General features: G+C 35.1%; 2 protein-coding genes across 3 annotated transcripts; one reads left to right on the forward strand and one right to left on the reverse strand.

Moving 5' to 3' along the window:
• Nucleotides 1-202: 202 nt before the first annotated feature.
• On the forward strand, nt 203-14,350 carry LOC142973555 (synaptic vesicle glycoprotein 2C-like). 2 transcript variants are annotated; one of them, XM_076115381.1, is made up of 11 exons: nt 203-433; nt 8,513-8,566; nt 9,265-9,426; nt 9,787-9,949; nt 11,104-11,225; nt 11,497-11,738; nt 12,058-12,263; nt 12,556-12,818; nt 13,045-13,204; nt 13,560-13,687; nt 13,979-14,350. In XM_076115381.1, exons 1-11 carry the CDS (start codon nt 430-432, stop codon nt 14,032-14,034), a joined length of 1,560 nt encoding a protein of 519 aa, XP_075971496.1. In that variant the 5' UTR covers nt 203-429; the 3' UTR covers nt 14,035-14,350. The 2 variants fall into 2 exon arrangements, with proteins under 2 accessions (XP_075971496.1, XP_075971495.1); XM_076115380.1 differs by lacking the exon at nt 203-433 and adding an exon at nt 8,158-8,417 and having other exon boundaries at nt 8,510-8,566.
• A 2,075-nt stretch (nt 14,351-16,425) lies between these two features.
• Vps60 (vacuolar protein sorting 60) lies at nt 16,426-19,833 on the reverse strand. Its single transcript, XM_076115382.1, has 6 exons — nt 19,678-19,833; nt 19,429-19,580; nt 18,485-18,650; nt 17,897-18,020; nt 17,314-17,489; nt 16,426-16,968 (listed from the first exon to the last, which is right to left on the reverse strand). The coding sequence occupies exons 1-5, from the start codon at nt 19,744-19,746 to the stop codon at nt 17,320-17,322; spliced, it is 681 nt and encodes a 226-aa protein (XP_075971497.1). The 5' UTR covers nt 19,747-19,833; the 3' UTR covers nt 16,426-16,968; nt 17,314-17,319.
• Between the last annotated feature and the right edge of the window lie 383 nt (nt 19,834-20,216).

Here is a 20,216-nt window from a genome sequence, read left to right on the forward strand (position 1 = left end):
CCAATATATTTTCCAAGTGTAAATAAATGTAAACGTTACATACCTAATAAGTTGACGAAAGCAGAGATGGCATGACAACAGCGTGTGGTTGTGTGCGGAGATCGATCGTGGTCACCGTCATCGGCCGTCGAGATAACGCAAGATGAGCGATCGCGGATCGACCTTATCGTTATCTCGAGTGGAAGGAATCTTAGGCGGGAGCCGGTAGCGAGTCGGCATTCGCACAGAAGCCTCAGCAGGCAGCACGCGACATCCTTGAGGCGACGGCGACGGCGAGCGACGCGTGCGCATACTACCCGCGCGGCCCACGCGCATCCTCCCTTCAGTGTCGCATGCGGGGTGATGAACGGTGGTGATAGGTGACCGCGGTATATCTCGTTTACGTGATCTCAAAGACTATAAAATAAAGTGAAAAAGTGAATAACCAAAATGGGTGAGTATATTTTTTTAAATTTAAATTGTGTTTGTTAGTAAAATTCTATAGAAAATCTGATGATTAGGAATAATTTCATTATTATTTTCACAAATAAAAAATAAATTAATTTTAATAATTAATTTCTATTACTTAGCGTAATTAATAAATTAAACTAGTATAACACACTTTTAAAACGAGATTTAACTAGCATTAGTCATCAAACAGTAAGTCCTGATTTTGTCCTCGCCAAAAAATAAAATGTAAAGCAAGTTGTCAGCCAAGTAGTTGAGGTTCAAAATGTTCCATCAACGTCGCTCACAGATACGTCGCCAAGTAGTTGTAGTACAATGGCTATTATGACGATGTCCACAACTCATCACACTTCTGAAATCTCTTGCCGCACGCTTGTCACTCACGCTCAGACAATAATTGTTCATCTCTGACATTATTTTACAAAAACTTGCAAGTGACATTGTTCAATTCTTATAAATAGCTACATATGTATCATTTTTATTATTGTAGAGTACAGCTTGAACAAGTTTCCTCTTCCTAACACAAGGTTGTGTACCTCCACTGACATATTTCATAATTAACTCAAATCTTATGAATGTAAAGTACGTACCGTTGAATAAACTACACGGTTTATATCCTCCTTACGCTTATTTGTAATAAATAAATTGTAGAACTGTAAACACTATTAACTTAAATATATAATAAAAGCAAGAAGAACAATAGAATAATATATTTAACTGAACATCATTGTCAATAACACACACAATAAATTGAAAAGCTAATCAAGGATTTGGTCTACTTTAACAAATACACACTGAACTAGTATTTTCCTATCTATAGAAACTGTTTCAAAATGTAATGAGAACTTGTTTAATTATTTTGTTTATAATCTTCGTGCGACAATTACAAGTAAAATAATATGACTATTGACCGAGTCTCTTATCTAAAGTATACGTGCATAAGAGGAAAAGGCGGAAAACCCACTCAGGAGTTCCACTAACGCTACCAACTTCAAAATATAACGATAAAATTGTATAATAATATAATATGTACAGCATGTACACTATTTTGTTGTTAATATAAATTAATGACAGTTTTAATTAGCGCAATGACATGTAAGAATTTTAATTAATCTTAAAGTTATAGCAATTTAAATGTCGCAATACTTGCAAACCATTTTTTACAGGCACATTACATCTTCAAAGTTATTCTACTAGATTCCTTGTAGATGGTTCGAGATTTTAGGAAATCACGAGACGGTTTATAAGATAACTTACTAACATAAAAGAGTTACGAACGAGAAAACTTTTTATGATACTTACACAATGTCACACTTTTTTTTCCATAGGGGTAGGCAAAGACCAAAGAACGTCACTTGGTACGATCCTTACAAACTTCCCTTGCCATTCACATCTATACATTTTCTTGTCACTACTTTTAATTATTGAACTTAGAAAAACAAATATTCTGAATGTGCTATACACGCGTACACTTAAACACAAAAACATTTATCACGTATGCTTCCTGTATTGTTTTAAAAATGTATGTATAATTTGATACTTACGTCAGAATACCGTGGCCAAATCAAATTTTACAGTAATTTGTTTGTAGCATTCTTCATATTGACATGCGGTGATCTTCAACCAGATGACAATTAATTAATTGCTACCATTCAAATGCTAAATTCTTCAGAACAGTGTAAGAATAACAATATTCAATGCAATTCAAACTTATTGCCAAAATGAGTATGCGGTCGTATGACAAGATGTATGGATGTGAATGAAGCAAGGGAAGTATGTAGGAATCGTAAGCAAGTAGCGTTCTTTGGGTAGCCTACCCCTATGGGAAAGACACGTTATTTTATATGCGTAGATATCATTATGCTAATAATAATATGTCAAAAAAGATCATTCTTGTAAAAAATGTATACTTTTAGAAAATACTTTCGTCTTCTTTACAATTTAAAAGCTCTTCAAGCTAAAATATTTCGTCTAAAATCGGCTGATTACTAATTAACTTTACAGGTCTATTGTAGGCCTTCTTACTAATAACTTAAAATGATTTTAAAGTATACGATAAACTATATAAGCATATAAATTAACTAGCTTCTGCCTGCGAGTTTGTCCGCGTGAAAATGTTTTCCGAGATAAAAAGTATCCTATGTTACAAAGTTATAAACTTCCTGTGTACCAAGGTTCATCTAAATACGTCCTATAGTTTTTTCGTGAAATCGTTATACACATACATACACCCATTCCTGCTTACAAACTTTCGTATTAATAATATATAAGTAGGATTCATAGTTTCAAAACATTACTTTCGCAACTCTTCTATTAGCACTAATTTCGAAACGCCAGCACAAATTCAGCAATCTAGTTTCATTACAGCCTGTACGGACTAGCGTAGAAGCAAAAGGTCTTAAAACTTGTTCACAAACTCTCGGCTTAACAATCTTGTATGTACATTGTTCATACTAATATTATAAATGCGAAAGTTTGTGAGAACGTATGTATGTATGTATGGATGTTTGTTACTCTTTCACGCAAATACTACTGAACCGCTTACAACGAAATTTAGTATATAGGTAGCTGAAAACCCAAAATAACACAAAGGCTACTTTTTATCCCGGAGTTCCCGAGGGATCGGGATTTACACGGGAAGGGTTTCCACACCGACGAAGTCGCGGGCGGCCTCTAGTTGTTCATATCGCTCAGTTAAGCCGTTGTACTAATTATAAAAGATGCACCGCTCCCATGCCGTCTCGTACCATTCATGAAACTGGTTAATTATTTTCAAGGAGACAATTAATCCGCGCGGCTGTCTCGCAATTAAGAACCCCACTTATGAAGTGACCCGAGTTCGGTTCTCGGATATGATGCGTTGTTAGATTGCTTACAGATTTGTAAGCTGTTAAAATGATGTTGCAGTTTTAAACTAGCAGTTTTTTCTTAAAATCTAGCATACCTAAATGTAGATCGTTCCAGGCTTAATTAAAAAATGCAAAAACTCTATCCGCGATTTTAACATTTTCCTTTCATCTGTCATAGAATAAAAAACTTAAAACAAGAGGCTAAGACAGCGTCTGGAAATTTTAAAAATGCATCATCTTCGCCTTATGAAAAGTATCAGCTAAACCTATACAGTCACCCTGGGTAACTTTGAATCATTTGGGTAATAAATTATTACAACAACACAATTGATAAAAGTTTGCAAAACTAAAATAAACCTTTATCAATTGTGTTGGTTTCATATGAAAAAATAATCGAAACTAGTTCAAATTCCCACTGTCAATGTTACCCAAATGATTCAAAGTTACCCAAATTGACCTTAACATACTTTTATTATTATTTTTTTTATATTCCTACTCTGTTCATAAAAGTATTCATATTATTTCGTAGAAGATAAATATTGGGACCAACGTTACAATCCCGGGAAATCATATTTTATTGCTGTTATTGTTATGTTCCATATCTGGCAAATCAAATAAGTTACGGTCGTTTCTAGAAAAATCTAACTAAACAGTTTGCTAGTACGTTAAATGTAGATGGATTAAACGAAACACTAGAGTTATTTGCACATAGATAAATGGTAAACTCTGTTTTCAACTCAATTTTCGTATAGTATTGGTGTTAAGAATTGCTTCTAGTATACAGGTATCATTGAAACTAGTTTATGCAAATATTATTTTCCACTTTTTATTACCAAAATCGTAGGATACATCTAATGTATAATAGAATACGGGAATTAACGCGAACACGCATTTTACCTTAAAATGCCTAACGTTTCGGCGCAGGTTGCACTCGCCGTGGTCGTAGGTTGACAGAAAAAAAAAATCCTATGATACGTCGTCGTTAGTAATGGAAAAAAAAACCATAATGTTTACCAAACTGTAATCCCCCTAGAAAATCATTTAATGGCAACTCTGTTAACTTTTTGTAAACCATGTTCACGGAATCAAGTGCATAATATCTATTTCTAGCCTAAGCCGCATTATACATGCTATAATAACCATTCTCTTTTTAGAGTTCCGTCCCTCATATATCTATTTTCTTTTGTACAGCGAGTTATTTAGTAGGTCTTCATTTAATTTAATTGAGATCCTCCATTTACTTAAACTATATAAGTAATGTTTTAAAATGACGAATCTTAAACCTATAAAGTTGCCCGTATTCGTCATAATAGCCCAAAATGTTTAGGAAAGTATATAGCATCAATTAAAATAATCAATCTCGGCATGAAATGAAAAAGAAAACAGGCCTTGCGTTAAAAAAATATGAAAAAAGCAATACTACACCGCAAAATGAATAGAATGTATACGGAACTTTCGAACAATCTCGCATTTGGCATGGCATGCTGGCCACATACGGGTACAACCTTCAATAAGTACAATGTCGCTATTTGCATATTATTTTCACATCACTATCCTGCTACAATATCAGTCAGCTATTTAAAGTGGTACATCAATGTGCATTCGTTTTGCATTCATGAATTACAGTAATTATTTATGACGGCTTTGCTTTTCACGATTACAATACAAAGGACCGAAAGGAATGCATTTCCAACTACGTTTTCCTTGATAATAAGTACATATTTTAGTAGAGTTGTAAAATGTTTCTTATGTACCTTGTAATCTAAAGTTACCTTGTAAAAAACGTTTTAAGGAAGGAAAGGATTCATAAGTCACGAATATTAAAGTGTTACTTAATCGTAACTATCAATCTAGGAGTTGTGTGGGGAGATTTTGTTCTAAATAATATTGATTATCGACAAGAAGCTACTGACAATTTTAGATGAAATTTTGATCAGCGCCAACCACCCTCGACACTCGATAGTATCGAATAAAGATAATCGCGCGATGATAGACAAATGCGCTACAGTAGTAGCGCATTTGTCTACAGTCGGCAGATTTTCGTACAAAATTTCTCGATAGCTTGCCAGTTTTCCGATTTCGAGTCGGTAGTCGATAGCAGTATCGAGCTACTGTTTCCAAAATATACAAAGTCCAAAATACACGTCAAATGACACGTGTTTTGTAGTTTCCAAATATGTCTATATACATTAGATTAATTGATAAATAAGTAGTTTTAATATTCTACCGTTAAGTTTTACTATGAATTTTATTTTTAAAACTCTTTGAAATGTTTTCTATGAAGATTTTTCGCGGTACCTTTGAACTTCAGGAATAATTGTAGGTACTTGTTCGTGATGTCATCGGTAATGCTGAATCAGTAGTTAGACTTCATGTAAATTAATTCACATAATTAATACTATTTGTTTTATTTTAAATGATTAACGGCAACGACGACTCTCATTAACGATAGCTAGTAGACTACCCATCAAAGGCGTATTTCTAATTATCGGAAAATATTTTGCTTTCTTCAAACATTGATTGTAACTAAGCTACTTGAGACCACTAAAGAAAATAGATTATAGATCTCGTTTTTGTGGACTACCCTGAAATATGTATTTATGTAGCCCCTGAATACACATCACCCGAAAATAGTTTTAACGTGGTGGGTGCATCAAAGATTTCTATACACTTCTATTTGGCTTAGAAAATAGTAGCAAGACCATTGAAAATCTCTTTAAACGGGAATAAAGTTTCGGACTGAAATTCAATAAGTACAATAAGGCAAGTCTTCTTTTTACATAACATTCAATAACAAATTTAGACTAACTCCAAACAGATTATGAGATATCTTTCATGGAAAACATGACATCTCTATCGCTACAATGATTCTTCAATCTCAAGTATTCATTTCGAAATCGCATCCTTGAGCCGCGCCACAATGCCAGCGCAATTGATTCGACCGTCTCATTGTCACATATTTGTTTCCACTAAGCTTCCCGTACACAGCGAACTGATAAAAAGCCTACAAATATTTACATATGTCAAACTGATTTATTTATGATTGTAAACCCATCTCGAGTTTATTATAAAATTAATTAATCAATTGTCAGTTGTAGCAAACAGAGCTACCTGTGCCTTCCAGGAGATAAGATAACGTGACAATTGTCAACAGTTGTATTAAGTCGTTTTAAAATAATAACTCATGTTTGACTAACCTCGTTTGAAATGTAAAAACAGTAGCCTTCAAATAAAGAGTTTGAATTTACGAGGAAAATATTGAAAACTAGGATTTTGTTATAAATAAGACAATGAGTGGAGTTTGTAAAGATAATTTAGCGTATAAATTTCACAATACCTAGCTAATCTATTTCTTCCCTTTCTAACTCATTTTGAATCTATACAATACAAAAGGAATGAAGAGCTGTATACAAACTGTTCTAATAACCATTTGTTTTCATAAGTTTATTTAGTCATGAACTTACTTATTTTTATGGTTCATTAAATAGACGCAATACAAGTGTACAAGTAAACATCTATGAATCTGTATACCTACATGAGTTACCGTAGAGGCTTTGGGACTTATTAATAAACAAACAACATCTCCGGTTTTCAAACAGATAAAAACAAGCGCGCCTAGTCACCAAACATTATCAATATGAAATCTAATCAATATTAGTTAACTCTCAAGTTGTATGTCAACTTGAAACTGACACTATCAGTGAGAAAATAATAACACGAGTTTTCCACAACATTGTTTTTAAACCACACTTTGTCGGCTTCTCTGTGAAACGAAGCGAAAAGTCTTAAAGATACGTAATATTTTGCGTCGATAATCCCTGGCGCGATGACCAAAATATTCGATTCTATTGACATTGGTCTTAAGATTAGACACACCTTATTTATGAACAGTTACACCTTTTTAGAAACAGACATTAGTTTTATCTGTAATGCTACGGTGTATCTGTACTGTGTAGTTGAAGTCACGCCTATTGTTTCAAGATGTTAGACATATTTATTGCTAAGTATCATCAGGGACGTTGAACAAGCAGTTACGCCAAGAAGGTCCTTGGTTACAATTTACGGCGCAAATTTTGCAACGTTCCGCAATATTATTTTTAGATTTCAGGGTTAACCTTATGCATATTCCTTCTTTGTAATCCGGCCAATATGTCTCCAACGCAAAATTACATATTTTACTTGTATATTTCTGTAGCTAAGTTGTGGTGAGCACAAATCCCTAAAATGATAATAATTCTTGTAAAGTTATTTACCGAATACAAAACAACAATCGTATTTAGAAAAACATTAAAAAATGTAAATACTGTAACGGAAACGAAAAGCTTTAAAAATGATTTCTTAAAAATACCTATAATAAGTAAAAACAACTTATTTCTCCTTCGAAATATGTTCTAAGAATAGACTGCGACGCTTTGCGTATTGCTATTCGAATTACCAACCTATTATTCTTGGACCGACTAACCGTCACGTGATGATACTTAATATGTATCAAAAACCTAAGTATGTTAAAATGTAGTGTCACCCTAATAATACTGTCAGCCAGTTAATCTTAAGTTTGCTATCATTGTTCAACAACAATAGCCCAACATCAGCCTGCCCACTAGTTAGTTGCACAGGTCATACCATTATTACAGTATTTACGAAGACCAGTAAATAACGGCTAAGTAAATAATACCCTATTACAACCGCTTTAACTCTTCATATAATTGACGCACCTATTGTGGTTCTAATGAGGGTAATCAGTTTACAAAGTGACAGATTCATATGTGCGCAACATTCTAAAATATCCAGATACCCTCCTTCACACGAATCAAATGTATTACTTTGTCTTACTTTCATTTCTATTTTTAAATACGTTTAGTTGATAATCGCGTGTTTTTTACAACGTATTCATTAATTTATTTGACAGCGCAAAGCCGAATGCCAATTACATTCGTGCCAATCACTATTTAGTTATTTGCGGGTGAACTGCACAAGCTCAACAATAACATAGTAGTTGATTGTTTATTTAGGCCGACATGCGTTATTCTTTAATTTACGAAAATGAACACATGATCACTTGAATTATGAAGAAGGACACGCATATTACTATAGCGAAGGTAGCACTTAGGCGCGCATTATCAGTTAAGTGGAGAAGCTTTGAAGTTTGTTAACTTTCTCGTTAAGAAAGGTCGCAGATGTATGCAAACTGTTCTAACGGTTTCTTCTTCTTACAGGTTTAGACTTCTTGGAGCATGGGGCTGATTTCGAAGCCGCCATATCGGCGACAGGTAAGCATTCCATCTATTACAATCGGCATATTATAAATGCTACAATTTGGCATATATTCAAACAGAACTAACAATAAATTCTTTTCTCACGCTTCTTGAGTTGGCCGACGGTAAGTGATATATCATACTAATTGAGTCGTTCTCTAGTCTGCCAATAACACAGCACTGACATACTTCTGTGTATTATCCGCCTGTTTGAGTCCTTACACAGTTACGATTACATTTCAGAGTATGCAAAACAATTGCATAGAACAATGGTTCATCATAAGCTTCAATTACTTATTGCACCGCAAATGGATACATTAAATTTAATTAACTTGCGTTCAATCGATGGCCTATAATAAAAAATAAACTACTGTTACGTTTGTTTACATATTCTTTTCATCTTGTATATTAAATTTTGACTAGTTGTCCCAACAAATTGTACTTAAGTCTGTTTCTTAATTAATATCAGGTCTTTTCGTTTAAATAACTTTTGTTGGAAAACTTTTAATATACAACGCTTTAGTCCACAAGACACGGGCCAAAATAAAGCACTTTTTTTAACCCATTACTGTCCCACTATAGGGCAAGGTATCTCCTCCCAAATAAAGCATATAAACGGAAGTAATGAAACTTTATTCATTGTAAACATGCCCCAATTTTTCTGCAATATTTTATCATGTTGTTGATCTTCATCATATTTCGTGCGTTTCCAGGTTTCGGCCGTTTCCACTTCTGCCTGCTGGCGATCACCGGGTTGATCTACTCGAACACAGCCATCGGTATCACTATAGTGTCGTTCGTATTACCGGCGGCGACATGTGACTTCCGCATGAGCTCTGCGGACAAGGGCTGGCTGACGGCAGCGCCCATGTTGGGTAAGAACTCCTTGAGCCTCGATAATAGACGTTGATCAACCAAGTGGTGACATTCATCTTAATTGCCTGATATTAGACGCTTGAACATAAACACCTACATACACTGTTTATTAAAGCTACTTGTTTAATTTTATAAAAGGATCAATGTAGAAGAATGTTTTATTTTTTACCTTTAAGGTATACCAAAATTTGTCTTATATATGCCTACCAATTTATATTACGTAAGTGTCAATTGTTTACTTAATTGCATTAATGATATGTGATAGATTAAAAGTTTAAAACAAATGAGTAAGTATCTCAAGTCCCATTTGTTGCATATGACGAGTAAACTAAGAGACTAATATATTACTTGTTGTCTAGGTATGGTGCTCGGTTCATACTTCTGGGGCTGCTTGGCTGACACCAAGGGTCGTAAGACCGTACTGGTGTCGACCCTCCTGCTCGACGGCATCGTCGGCATCATCTCGTCCTTCGTCCAGATCCTGCCAATCTTCATGGTGTGTCGGTTCATCAACGGTTTCGCGTAAGTACCTTATTACCAGCCATGAGGTTAGGCACGTGATATCGTTAACGTTTATACAAAAAGTCTAGGGCTATGGAGCTTGAAAATCAGCGTTGTTGGATTATTTCTTAGATTTTTGTAAGACAACATAAGTAGCACTCAATTTTGACAATGCTATGTTGGTTGTTTTTGGCGGTATAAATTAAGTAGGTACTATGCGGGCCTTTTAGAACTTTCTTTATGTCAAAAGTAGTAAAAAAATAGTCAAGGTGAAGATCGAAAGTGATCAAGGGTCACGCATTAATTAGGACACAATATTACATTATATGTATATATCTAATTTTACTACACACTACAGCTAAATGATTTAAATTCACGTGTTTATGACGACAATATCATGAAAGCCTGCACGACTGTTAAGGTAGACTCACCTATGCTTTACAAATGTCGAGTCTTTTAATTCATTTTCCCCTACTTGCTTTAAAAGATATTGCTCAGTTTACAATTTTCATACAAAACATTGTGAACGTGACAGTATCCGCTTGTTTCATAGCCTTCATACAAGATGTTTTTCCGAGTTCGTAGTAAACAATGAAGCTAACAAATGATGCTTCGCACGCGTCACGCTACTATTCATTATAAACACACGCTTCCCACATTTACTAATGACACGAACAACAAGTAAAATGGTGTCATCAAAGCGATTATGTACCTATAAACCAGTTTAGAGGCATTTATTAATACAATTTTCTCTGTAAACCGGAGCTAATTTGGAGCTTTAGTCAACTGCATGTACGATGCACATGTGCACTTCTGTCCGTCAGTTTTGACGTACAGTGATGTTTCCGCTAGGCGTCACAGGTCGTCACAAGCTAATCTGTGATCTATTGTATAACGTGAGAAAATAATTCTCAAGGTCACGCTGATTCCTCCTGCGTATAAAGTCAAACATGCAATGTTAAAGCATAACATTTTAATTGAAATACTGGGGATTTTATTGTCTTGAATTCCAGTAAAAAACATTGTTACAAGATTTTTTACTTTAGGAAACTTATTTGCCGCAAACGACGTACGAAATTCGGAACATCGTACTGTTTCGGCCCTTCAAAGTCTAAAAACTTAATTTGAAATAATGTTAAGTCACGCTTACACTTTTCTATATATATTGTTAACAGTGTTGCCGGTGCTATGGGTATCTGCTTCCCCTACTTGGGAGAGTTCCAGCAAACCAAATACAGAGAGAAGATCCTCTGCTGGATGGAAATGTTCTGGACCCTCGGAGTCATCTTACTGCCATGTAAGTTTCACAAAACGTCCTTAAACTTATAACAATATAATAAGACATACCTAATTAAATATTGAAGCTCATAACAATCTGCAATTAGCAATCGAATCCGGTATTTTGCTTTTTAATTATCACGACAGGACATTTTGCCTATAAATGCAGATCAAGCAAAATAAATTTTGCAGGAATCGTAGCAATGTGTTCTTCTTAACCCCTGACTATTATCACGAAAACAAGCCATGATTCTATTGATTGTTTGCTAATATCTTGTATCTCCACACAGTGATCGCTTGGGGAATCATCCCGATCACGGGTATCCGTATGGAGAGCGGCTCATTCTCTTACGACTCATGGAACTGGTTCGTGGCCGCTTGCGGTGTGCCTTCCCTCCTGCTCGGCTTCTGGCTCCTGTCCTTCCCCGAGAGCCCCAAGTTCATGATGGAGTGCGGCGACTACGATGACGCTCTCAACTGCCTGAAGGGCATCTACAAGACCAACACCGGTGATGACCCCGACAACTACCCGGTAAGTGATCAACACTAGTTAAACGAACAAATGTTGCCCAAGAGTGTCAGCCTACCCCAGTATTCTCGTATAAATGAAGACAGGACAATAAATTCTCTATACAAAATATGAGCTAGGTTTTCAAAACAAGTTCAGTACAGGATAGAAATGTTTTATTACCTTTTCAATCCAAGCAGAACCTCATAATTATCAGTAATTGTTAAGTTTACTTTTAAATCTTACTTTTTTCAAAACAGATACTTTTCAATTCCAATTTTTTTTTGAATATATCATCGGTTTGTAAGCAGTTTTATGCAATGTTTTTTTTTCAAATCAACAGATCAAAAGCCTCAAGGAGAAACAGCGAACTGTGTCGGTGGCGTCCCAAACTTCCCAGAAATCAGTGCGTAGTCTTAGCATGCGCAAGCCTAAGGACCTGAAGCGTCTGTTCAGCGAGATCTGGGTACAGACCAAGGCTCTGTGCAGACCACCCTACCTCAAGTACACCGTCCTCACCTGCTTCATCCAGTTCGGTTTGACTACCAGGTGAGAAACTGCACCAATGAATTGATATTAGTAACATTGAAAAGTAAAAACTGATTTTTGCATCTGCGTAAGGTATAGAAAAAAGTGAAGTTGTCTGCCTCAGGAATTGAATTCCAAACTATGTGTAAAATAAACATTCCTTGTAGGAAGTAGTTATAAAATAAATTACTTATCAATCAAACAACAGTTTTACAGAATATTGAAGAAGATACCATAATTATACATTTTTAAGAGGTTTGGTTATATCTGTCAATTTCAAAGCATTGTTTTAACCTTTCTTTTTCTATCACAGTTACTACACCCTCATGATCTGGTTCCCTGAGCTGTTCAACCGTTACGAGGAGTTCGAATCCCGCTACCCCAACACCTCAGCGTCCGTGTGCGACGTGTCCAGCATCGTGGTTGCTGACGGAGTCACTGACGATCCCTTCGACTGCGGCAAGACCATCGACCACAGCGTATACCTCCACACATTGATCGTCGGTCTCGCTTGCATTCCCACCTCACTCTGGCTGCCTCTCTGCGTACACAAACTCGGCGCTAAGTTCTTCTTGAGTAAGTTCTTTAATCATAACAGTTAAGGTACTAAAGATTGCTGTTACATTAGTAGTCCTTACCGTTCAGTTACTGTTTTCAGCAAGAAAAAGCAACCTAACAAACTATGCTTGAAATCAGAGAACAAAATGACTTCGCTCGTTCATACTTGCCCCCTAGATATTTATGCAGATAAACAAGTTTCTACGTATACAAAATTATAATTGATGATTAATGTCTTTTCTAGTCTTCAGTTTGGGCTTTGCCGGCGTGGTGACCGTCGGTCTGTACTACGTGAACAACTCCACCCAGAACTTGGTGCTCTCCTGCATCTTTGAAGCCCTCACCTCGCTCGCCATCAGTCTTGTGTTCTGCGTCCTTGTCGACTTGTTCCCTACAAACCTTAGGTGAGCTTAAACACATTAATTTAAAGAATAACTCGAATTAAAAGTAATAATGCGTTCAAAACTTAAGATTATTATCGAATACGCCCCATTCAGAAGAAAACTTTGAGTGGTTTTTAAGACTGCGTATCGCGATACTCCAGGTTTAATATCAAGCAATGATATTAAGATTCTTACAAACAAAAATAAGGCAAGGCAGCCAGTATTTGCGTTACTGGTCACAAATTGACTTCATAAAGTTCTTCGTACTTCTTCAAGACTTCATACTTCAAAAGACTAATAGCTATGTTTCACAAACATATTTTATTATGTTCAGTAATATATTTGACATCCATTTAACATATTATTTCTGTGTCAGGGTAATGGCTGCGGCGCTGTCCCTCACGGCCGGTCGAGGCGGCGGTCTCATCGGCAACCTGTCCTTCGGCTACCTCATCGACATCAACTGCGTTATCCCCATCGTCGTATTCGCGGCATTCCTCTTCAGTAAGTAACTAATAAACTTCCACTTTGCATTAACCATATAAACCTAACTAAGTTTATTATTTAGCAAACATAGATTTTGTCTTTCCCTATCAAAAAACCTTAAATGAAACCTACTACTTATATCTTAGTGTTTCTTTACGATAGCTGAAATAGGTAACTATTTTATTAAATTAGAGATTTAATGTATCTAACTTAAAAAAAATATAATTTTTACAAGCTATGTCGACTCGATATCGATTGATAAAATTTTATATTATGATTATAACTAATATAATATTTTGTGCTCCACAGTTGCTGCCATACTCTGCTTCTTCTTGCCAAAGACAGGACAGGAAGCCCTAGATTAAGTTACGAGTGTTTATTTATTCCTAGATAGTGCAATTTAGACTGTCCGCAACGCATAGTTATTATCACATGTTCGGAGTGGTGGTACATATCGTTTAGGATGTAAATACGAGGATAAGTATTAATAATAATATTATTTATTGTGTTTCGCGATACGAGACACTCCCGTTACCGAGGTACTGTGATCCAGTATAAAGTAAATGTCTTAACATAAGCGATGAACGCTATGAACATAACAGTATTTTAGTGTTGACTGTGTAATATAATTCAATTAAATTATTATTATGTATTAAAGGTCGATCGTTTGCCTTCCACATATATGGTTGTTTTATTTTTTTATTTAGTATCCCTTCACACAAGGTTGCGTTTGTAATAGTACGGGAGCAAGGATTCAACTCGCAATGATACACTCTACTATATACTCTTTATGAATTAATGAATAAGTAATTATGTCTTGCAAAATGGCCATGAAAATATGTGTAAATGTAAATGAAACAAGGGAATTTTGTAGGAATCGTAGCAAGTGGCGTTCTTTGGTCTCTGCCTAACCTTATGAGAATAAGGCGTGATTATGAGTATGTTTGTGCACCTGCACAATTATTGTATTAAATAAACAACAATCCAATAATTATCAACCCAGCAATTTCTGTGTAAACTAGTTTACCGAATAGCAATAGTTATTTTATTCACACATGGCGCTAGTAAGTCTAAGAAGGCTTTTTATTAGTAAAGTATCTCAATAGTATTGATTAAAAAAAACATACAGTCGAATTGAGAACCTCCTCCTTTTTTGAAGTTGGTTAAATACTATCTAAAATACTATTTATAATAGTAATATGGTGCAAGAAGCACTCAGTGTTTAAAAAGGTGTAGTAATAAATAAAACACACATTTATAAAGATAGTGTATTAAAACTTAAGTTTATAAAAATCATATGATCTAGATTACATTTACATAACATAGTTACAGCAACTAATTATAAAATTTTAATCACAAAACAATTGCTAGAATATTATTTATTTTATTACACTTGCAAGATATATTACCAAAATGCACTTTATGAGAGACGGAGATGGATAAACCAGTCATTCATAAACATTTTACGAAACTTTTTACCGCAAATTGACTATAGTGATAGGATTTACCCCTAAATGGCAATATAAAAGTGACTGCTGTATGTGGCATTAGTATAATCTAACAACTCAGGAGAGAGACTTGTATGCAAGGTGCACGGGTGTCTTAGGTATACCTGTAAGAGGTACCTTAGACTTTAGAACGTCAGTCGTCCACCGACTCATACGAAAGATGGTTGCCCTTCTTCTACTACTTTATTTCGACATGTACTATCGAACCAACTGAATCATGACCCATTTTGCCGATAATTCGCTTGACGCCGTCAAAACAGTAAGAATTTCATCTATTACGTCAAAGTTGCACTTAGGACATTTTAAACATGCATACGACTGTGTTATGATGTATTACGACTACAGACAACTTTGACCTTTGTTATTACAGTACGTAGATACGTTTTCGATAAATCACTCTTAATTTGAATCTAGAATGTAAATAGTCTAAACTCTTTTCACTAAGAAAAAACGTATTTGTGTCAAATATCAAATAGCACGTCATTTAGAAATCTGTGAAACGATTAGGGTAACCACTACAGTCATTGCCCATCATACAGTGATTGCCAATGTTAAGGAATAATACGTTTCTTTTAAATTCTAAAATAACCAGTTCAAATTCATTGCGATATATGTCACTTTTAGAATATTGGTAACATTTTTAATTTATAGAACTCATGTCCGACAGGTGTGTAGTTCGAAAAGAAAAAGTAAGTTTGTGGCAATATTTGTTAAGGATAACACATTTGAATTAACAGTATTCGCTAGTATTTCTGGTTTTTAAGTGTTTTATATTGAATTAGTATAAATTTATTGAAACGAAGGACTGATGTTCTTTTAGATAAAATATTTAAGTTGCGTTTATAATAGAGTTTATGTCAATGTTTTACTAAATAAAGATACTATTGACCAAAATTGTGTATCAATTTCTTAACCGGGTAATAACTATGCTGTTTACCCTATATTATTTTAATTTTTATAGTTACATTATTTCCTATAATGGCCGAATAAACCATGTCCTGAGTGGGTATCAAACCCACTCCTGCCGCGTCGCAGTCGTAACATCAACCCACTACGCCACGGAGCCTGTTGAAAACGGTAGCAAAGTATTGTTGTATTGGCGCACAAAGATTTGTCGCAATAATGACAGATAACAAATTCATTACCAAGGAAACGTAGGTTCAAGCCAATTTCGACCTACGCGTATATAGACGTGTTTTAGAAAATGAGCACATGGTGGGTCATGATTCAGTTTGTTCGATAGTACCTGGAATTAATTACTAACGACCCGCCCCAACTTTGACCGGTTCAAACACTTACTTTTACAAAAAGCCTTAGCAAATACTTAAACCTGGGGTAATTCGCTTTATCTTTTGAAACTCATGAAAATCAAATTAAATTTTGAGTTCATTCCCAACACTTAGACTCGGCGAACGGACTTTATTTTCTAATATGTTGTGGTGTACTGATGTAGTGATTCACTAGAAATATCATGCATAACAAGACTCTACTAAGTTGTCGGACTAAAGTACCTATATACTTCGTTGGGAAAGATGTGCAATGTTATTTATTCATGGAATAGTGAATGCCTAAACTTATTTCGGTGAGCGTTAAATGGTATTGTTACAAGTGAATCACAATGCTCTAAGCTCTTAACATTAATACAACTTGACCACATTACTTTACAATGCTGTTAATGATTTAAAATCATAACTAAAATATAATTTAGACATGCCAAAACTATAGAAGTTAATTTCCGCATTAAGTTATACTTTCTATTTCTTGCCAATTTGTAGTTTATGTGCGTGATCCCTGAAACAATGAAATATTATCATTTTCTAAAGATAAAATATATTATCATTCGCAAGCAAAGCCGGTACTCTGCATAATTGTTGTTCCAACTTTAGTTAAAAAATAAGTTTTCATTTTTATTGCTATTAAAAATGGATTGCCCCAGATGACAAAGTACAAAGTACGTATGTAGAATAAAAAACCAATTGAGTGTTTGGATCACACAAAAGCAAATTGTCAATGTGGGTGCGTTTAAAACACTGCTCTACCGAGCTCCAGCTCAGTGAAAAAGAACGTCGTCTTAATCAAAAATTTAATAGTAAATGTTAAAAGTATTTTTAAACTAAGATCCATTTAAACAATCACCTGTAATTAGCGCGAGGTCTGCGCGGCACTAGGCACCTGCGGCAGGCCGAACTCGTCCACGGGCACTCCGTCCTTGTTGCGCACACTGTCCGCGCCTGGCTCCTTGTCGGGCGCGGCGGGCGCCTTCACCACGTCATCTAGGTACGACGCATCATCGTCCAGAGCTATCTCATCACCTGCAAGAATAAAATATAAAGATTATACACCACATACTATAAACTACACCGTATTTTAACAGGACTTCTTTAAACTTTCTGATGGTTATAATACTTAAAAAGTTTTTTTTTATAACTCCCAACAAGAGCACAGGCAGCAGGTTTGAAAAAAAATCTGTCAAATCTCCTTACAGCATGTTTTTGGAAAGGTCTTGTTGTATCTCCGCCATGTAACTTGTTATAAGGACAAGAAAAAGAAGAGACAATATGTAATAATACTAGGCCAAGAAACTAATATCATTCAGACAATTCTCAAATCCACTTGTCATCCAAAGTGATCTGATGTTTGAAAAATCGCCCCAAAAACAACTGTATCTTCACAACACTGCACACAACAAAAGAAAAAAGTATTTTTATAAAATGTTTACCAAGTGCATCCAGCTCAGCGGCAAGCTCATCGTCATCAATCTCTGGCATGCCGTACTGGCGGCCGAGTGCTTCTTGCACCTCGTCCGCTTGCTCCAACATATCGGCCAAGTCATCATTCACATCCTGTAATCATACATTTGTATTAACATGGTCTCTATCAATTAAATCATTCATCATAGTGGTCAACAATTCGGTTTAACAACTTATTATCTTGACATACAGTATCCAAAGCATAAAGATGCTCTGTTCAAAATTATCGCCATCTAAGGTCACATATCCCATTTAACATATATGTGAAAATGGTGGCTGTTTCTAAATTCATGACAACAAACCGAAGTTATCCCAACATTCTCATCACTTAGTTTAATGCACAAAGAGATCAGTACATCAAAATTCATCATAAATGAAATCTTGGCATTACGCCAATAACAAAACAAAAGCCATAAAATAATAATGCAATGGCTCTTAAACGCGATAGAAAATAAAAGGTTAGATTGTTGGGTGAAGAAATAAGGTTTCCTAACTTTTAATTTTGTGGACAAGTTGTAAAAGTTTAAAAACATTGATAACAAAAGCCAATACTGCACCTCAATGTTATCAATATTAATCTTCTTGAACTCCTTTTTCATCTGAGTGACTCCGTCCTTCATGGCTGCAATAGTTGCGTGTGTGTCCTTCAATGTCTGTGTGGCGTAGTTCGCTTGCTCCATGTTGAACGACTGTGCTCGCAGGCTCTCCAGTTGCTGCTCATACCTAGAATTATATGGATCTCATTGAATATGACTTAATATACTTTTTCCTGTTAGTTCTTTTCTGTGGCTGCATCATCTACACTGTTAGACCTTTCATGGACTTCTGCCCCCTATAAAAATAAAATTAATCTAGCTTTAGCCTTTACGTAATATTTTTATAGTTTTCGTTAATATCCTTAGTTGCCGCGCTACAGTCGTGCGGGCTTGTTATGTTGCTACTAAGGTTCAATTAGCAAACATTTGAACACTTGAACAATACAGCGATTAAAAAAGATTATATCACTTATCAGAAGGAAAAATATGATACAAAGTGTAGTAAATTCCACAAAAATCCCAACTTGGCAAAAATGTGATCACGTTAATTCTTGTATTGAGTGTATTTATAAATTTTATTATATTAAACATGCAACACGAAAAATTTAAAAGTTTTAATCCAACCTTCTTGGTAGGCACAGCAAAAGAACACACTTATAAAAAAAAATCAATACAAATTAATGGATATTAGTAGTATTTAGTAGGAAGCACTTACCACACATCAAATTATTAGCTCTACCTACTTCCTACTATGACTAAGAAAAACATTGTTTGCCCATTCAAAATTTAAATATATTTTAAATGTGAATTTCATCTTAATACTTGTAAATTCTATAAGAGTAATTACACAGGATGAAATCCCGTGCAGAACATAGAACCAGCAATAGTGGAGCCACGAACTGAAGATTCTAATGAATTAATTAATTATTTATCTAGTAACTAGGTAAGTATGATTAAGGTCGTACATTTTTTTCTGCTTCAGAACTCTCATTGCTTTTTGTTTCACGGAATTTTTTGCTGGCCCCTCTCTCATTTTGTTCATCTGATCTTTGTATTTCCTAAGCTCAGCCTCCAGCTTCGTGACCTTCTCCTCAATGTTATTAGCTCTGCCATCCACCTGTAGCAAACAATAAAATCAACATCTCAACGATGAATCATCTCCTTTTTCGTACAATATAACAATCGGTAAACAGATACAGATTTCATTTACTTACATTGTTTATACAGTCCGTAATACTTGGGCCAGGCTCTTTGGGCTTTCCTCTTCCAAATATTCTATTCATTGTTGAATTAAATTTATTAAAATCGCAAAGAAAAACTTGGCCAAACAAATTTCACAACAATTTTGACGTTTTTCTGTCGGTGACAGTTCATTTAATTAACTACAGATAAAAAAAGCTGTGAGAATGATTTGAATGGCAAGCGCCAACCAAACTTTGGACTGTTTGGACATCCAAACTATGCTTCTACTCGGTTGGCTACATATGTACAATTTACAGAACAGTTCAATTACTATTCGATCGAGAAATCAGCAAACACGTCAAGTTAACCTCAGGGCTTGATCTTTTGACTACACGTTTATTATTAAACTCTGACCTAAAGTTAGAACGAAAAGCTCCAGCGTAAAAATCGGTAAGTATCTTGATAAAAGCCTTGCTATTCTTAAGGAAGCCGTAACTAAAGTAGATTCGAAGACATAAAGGAAAAATATTTTTGTTTGTTTATTTTATCTCACATTTACGGTTATAAATTA

The sequence above is a fragment of the Anticarsia gemmatalis genome, chromosome 6, assembly GCF_050436995.1.
Source record: "Anticarsia gemmatalis isolate Benzon Research Colony breed Stoneville strain chromosome 6, ilAntGemm2 primary, whole genome shotgun sequence".
NCBI lineage: Eukaryota > Metazoa > Arthropoda > Insecta > Lepidoptera > Erebidae > Anticarsia > Anticarsia gemmatalis.

Excerpts from the sequence above, each read along its gene's own strand:
- Vps60 (XM_076115382.1), bottom strand. The coding sequence starts at position 19,746 with ATGAATAGAATATTTGGAAGAGGAAAGCCCAAAGAGCCTGGCCCAAGT. Across the intron at positions 18,651-19,428 it reads GTTCTGAAGCAGAAAAAAAT|GTATGAGCAGCAACTGGAGA; the intron begins GTACGACCTTAA and ends ATATAATTCTAG. Across the intron at positions 17,490-17,896 it reads CGCTGAGCTGGATGCACTTG|GTGATGAGATAGCTCTGGAC; the intron begins GTAAACATTTTA and ends TTATTCTTGCAG.
- LOC142973555 (XM_076115380.1), top strand. The coding sequence starts at position 8,363 with ATGAAGAAGGACACGCATATTACTATAGCGAAGGTAGCACTTAGGCGC. Across the intron at positions 11,226-11,496 it reads CGGAGTCATCTTACTGCCAT|TGATCGCTTGGGGAATCATC; the intron begins GTAAGTTTCACA and ends ATCTCCACACAG. Across the intron at positions 11,739-12,057 it reads ATGACCCCGACAACTACCCG|ATCAAAAGCCTCAAGGAGAA; the intron begins GTAAGTGATCAA and ends TCAAATCAACAG.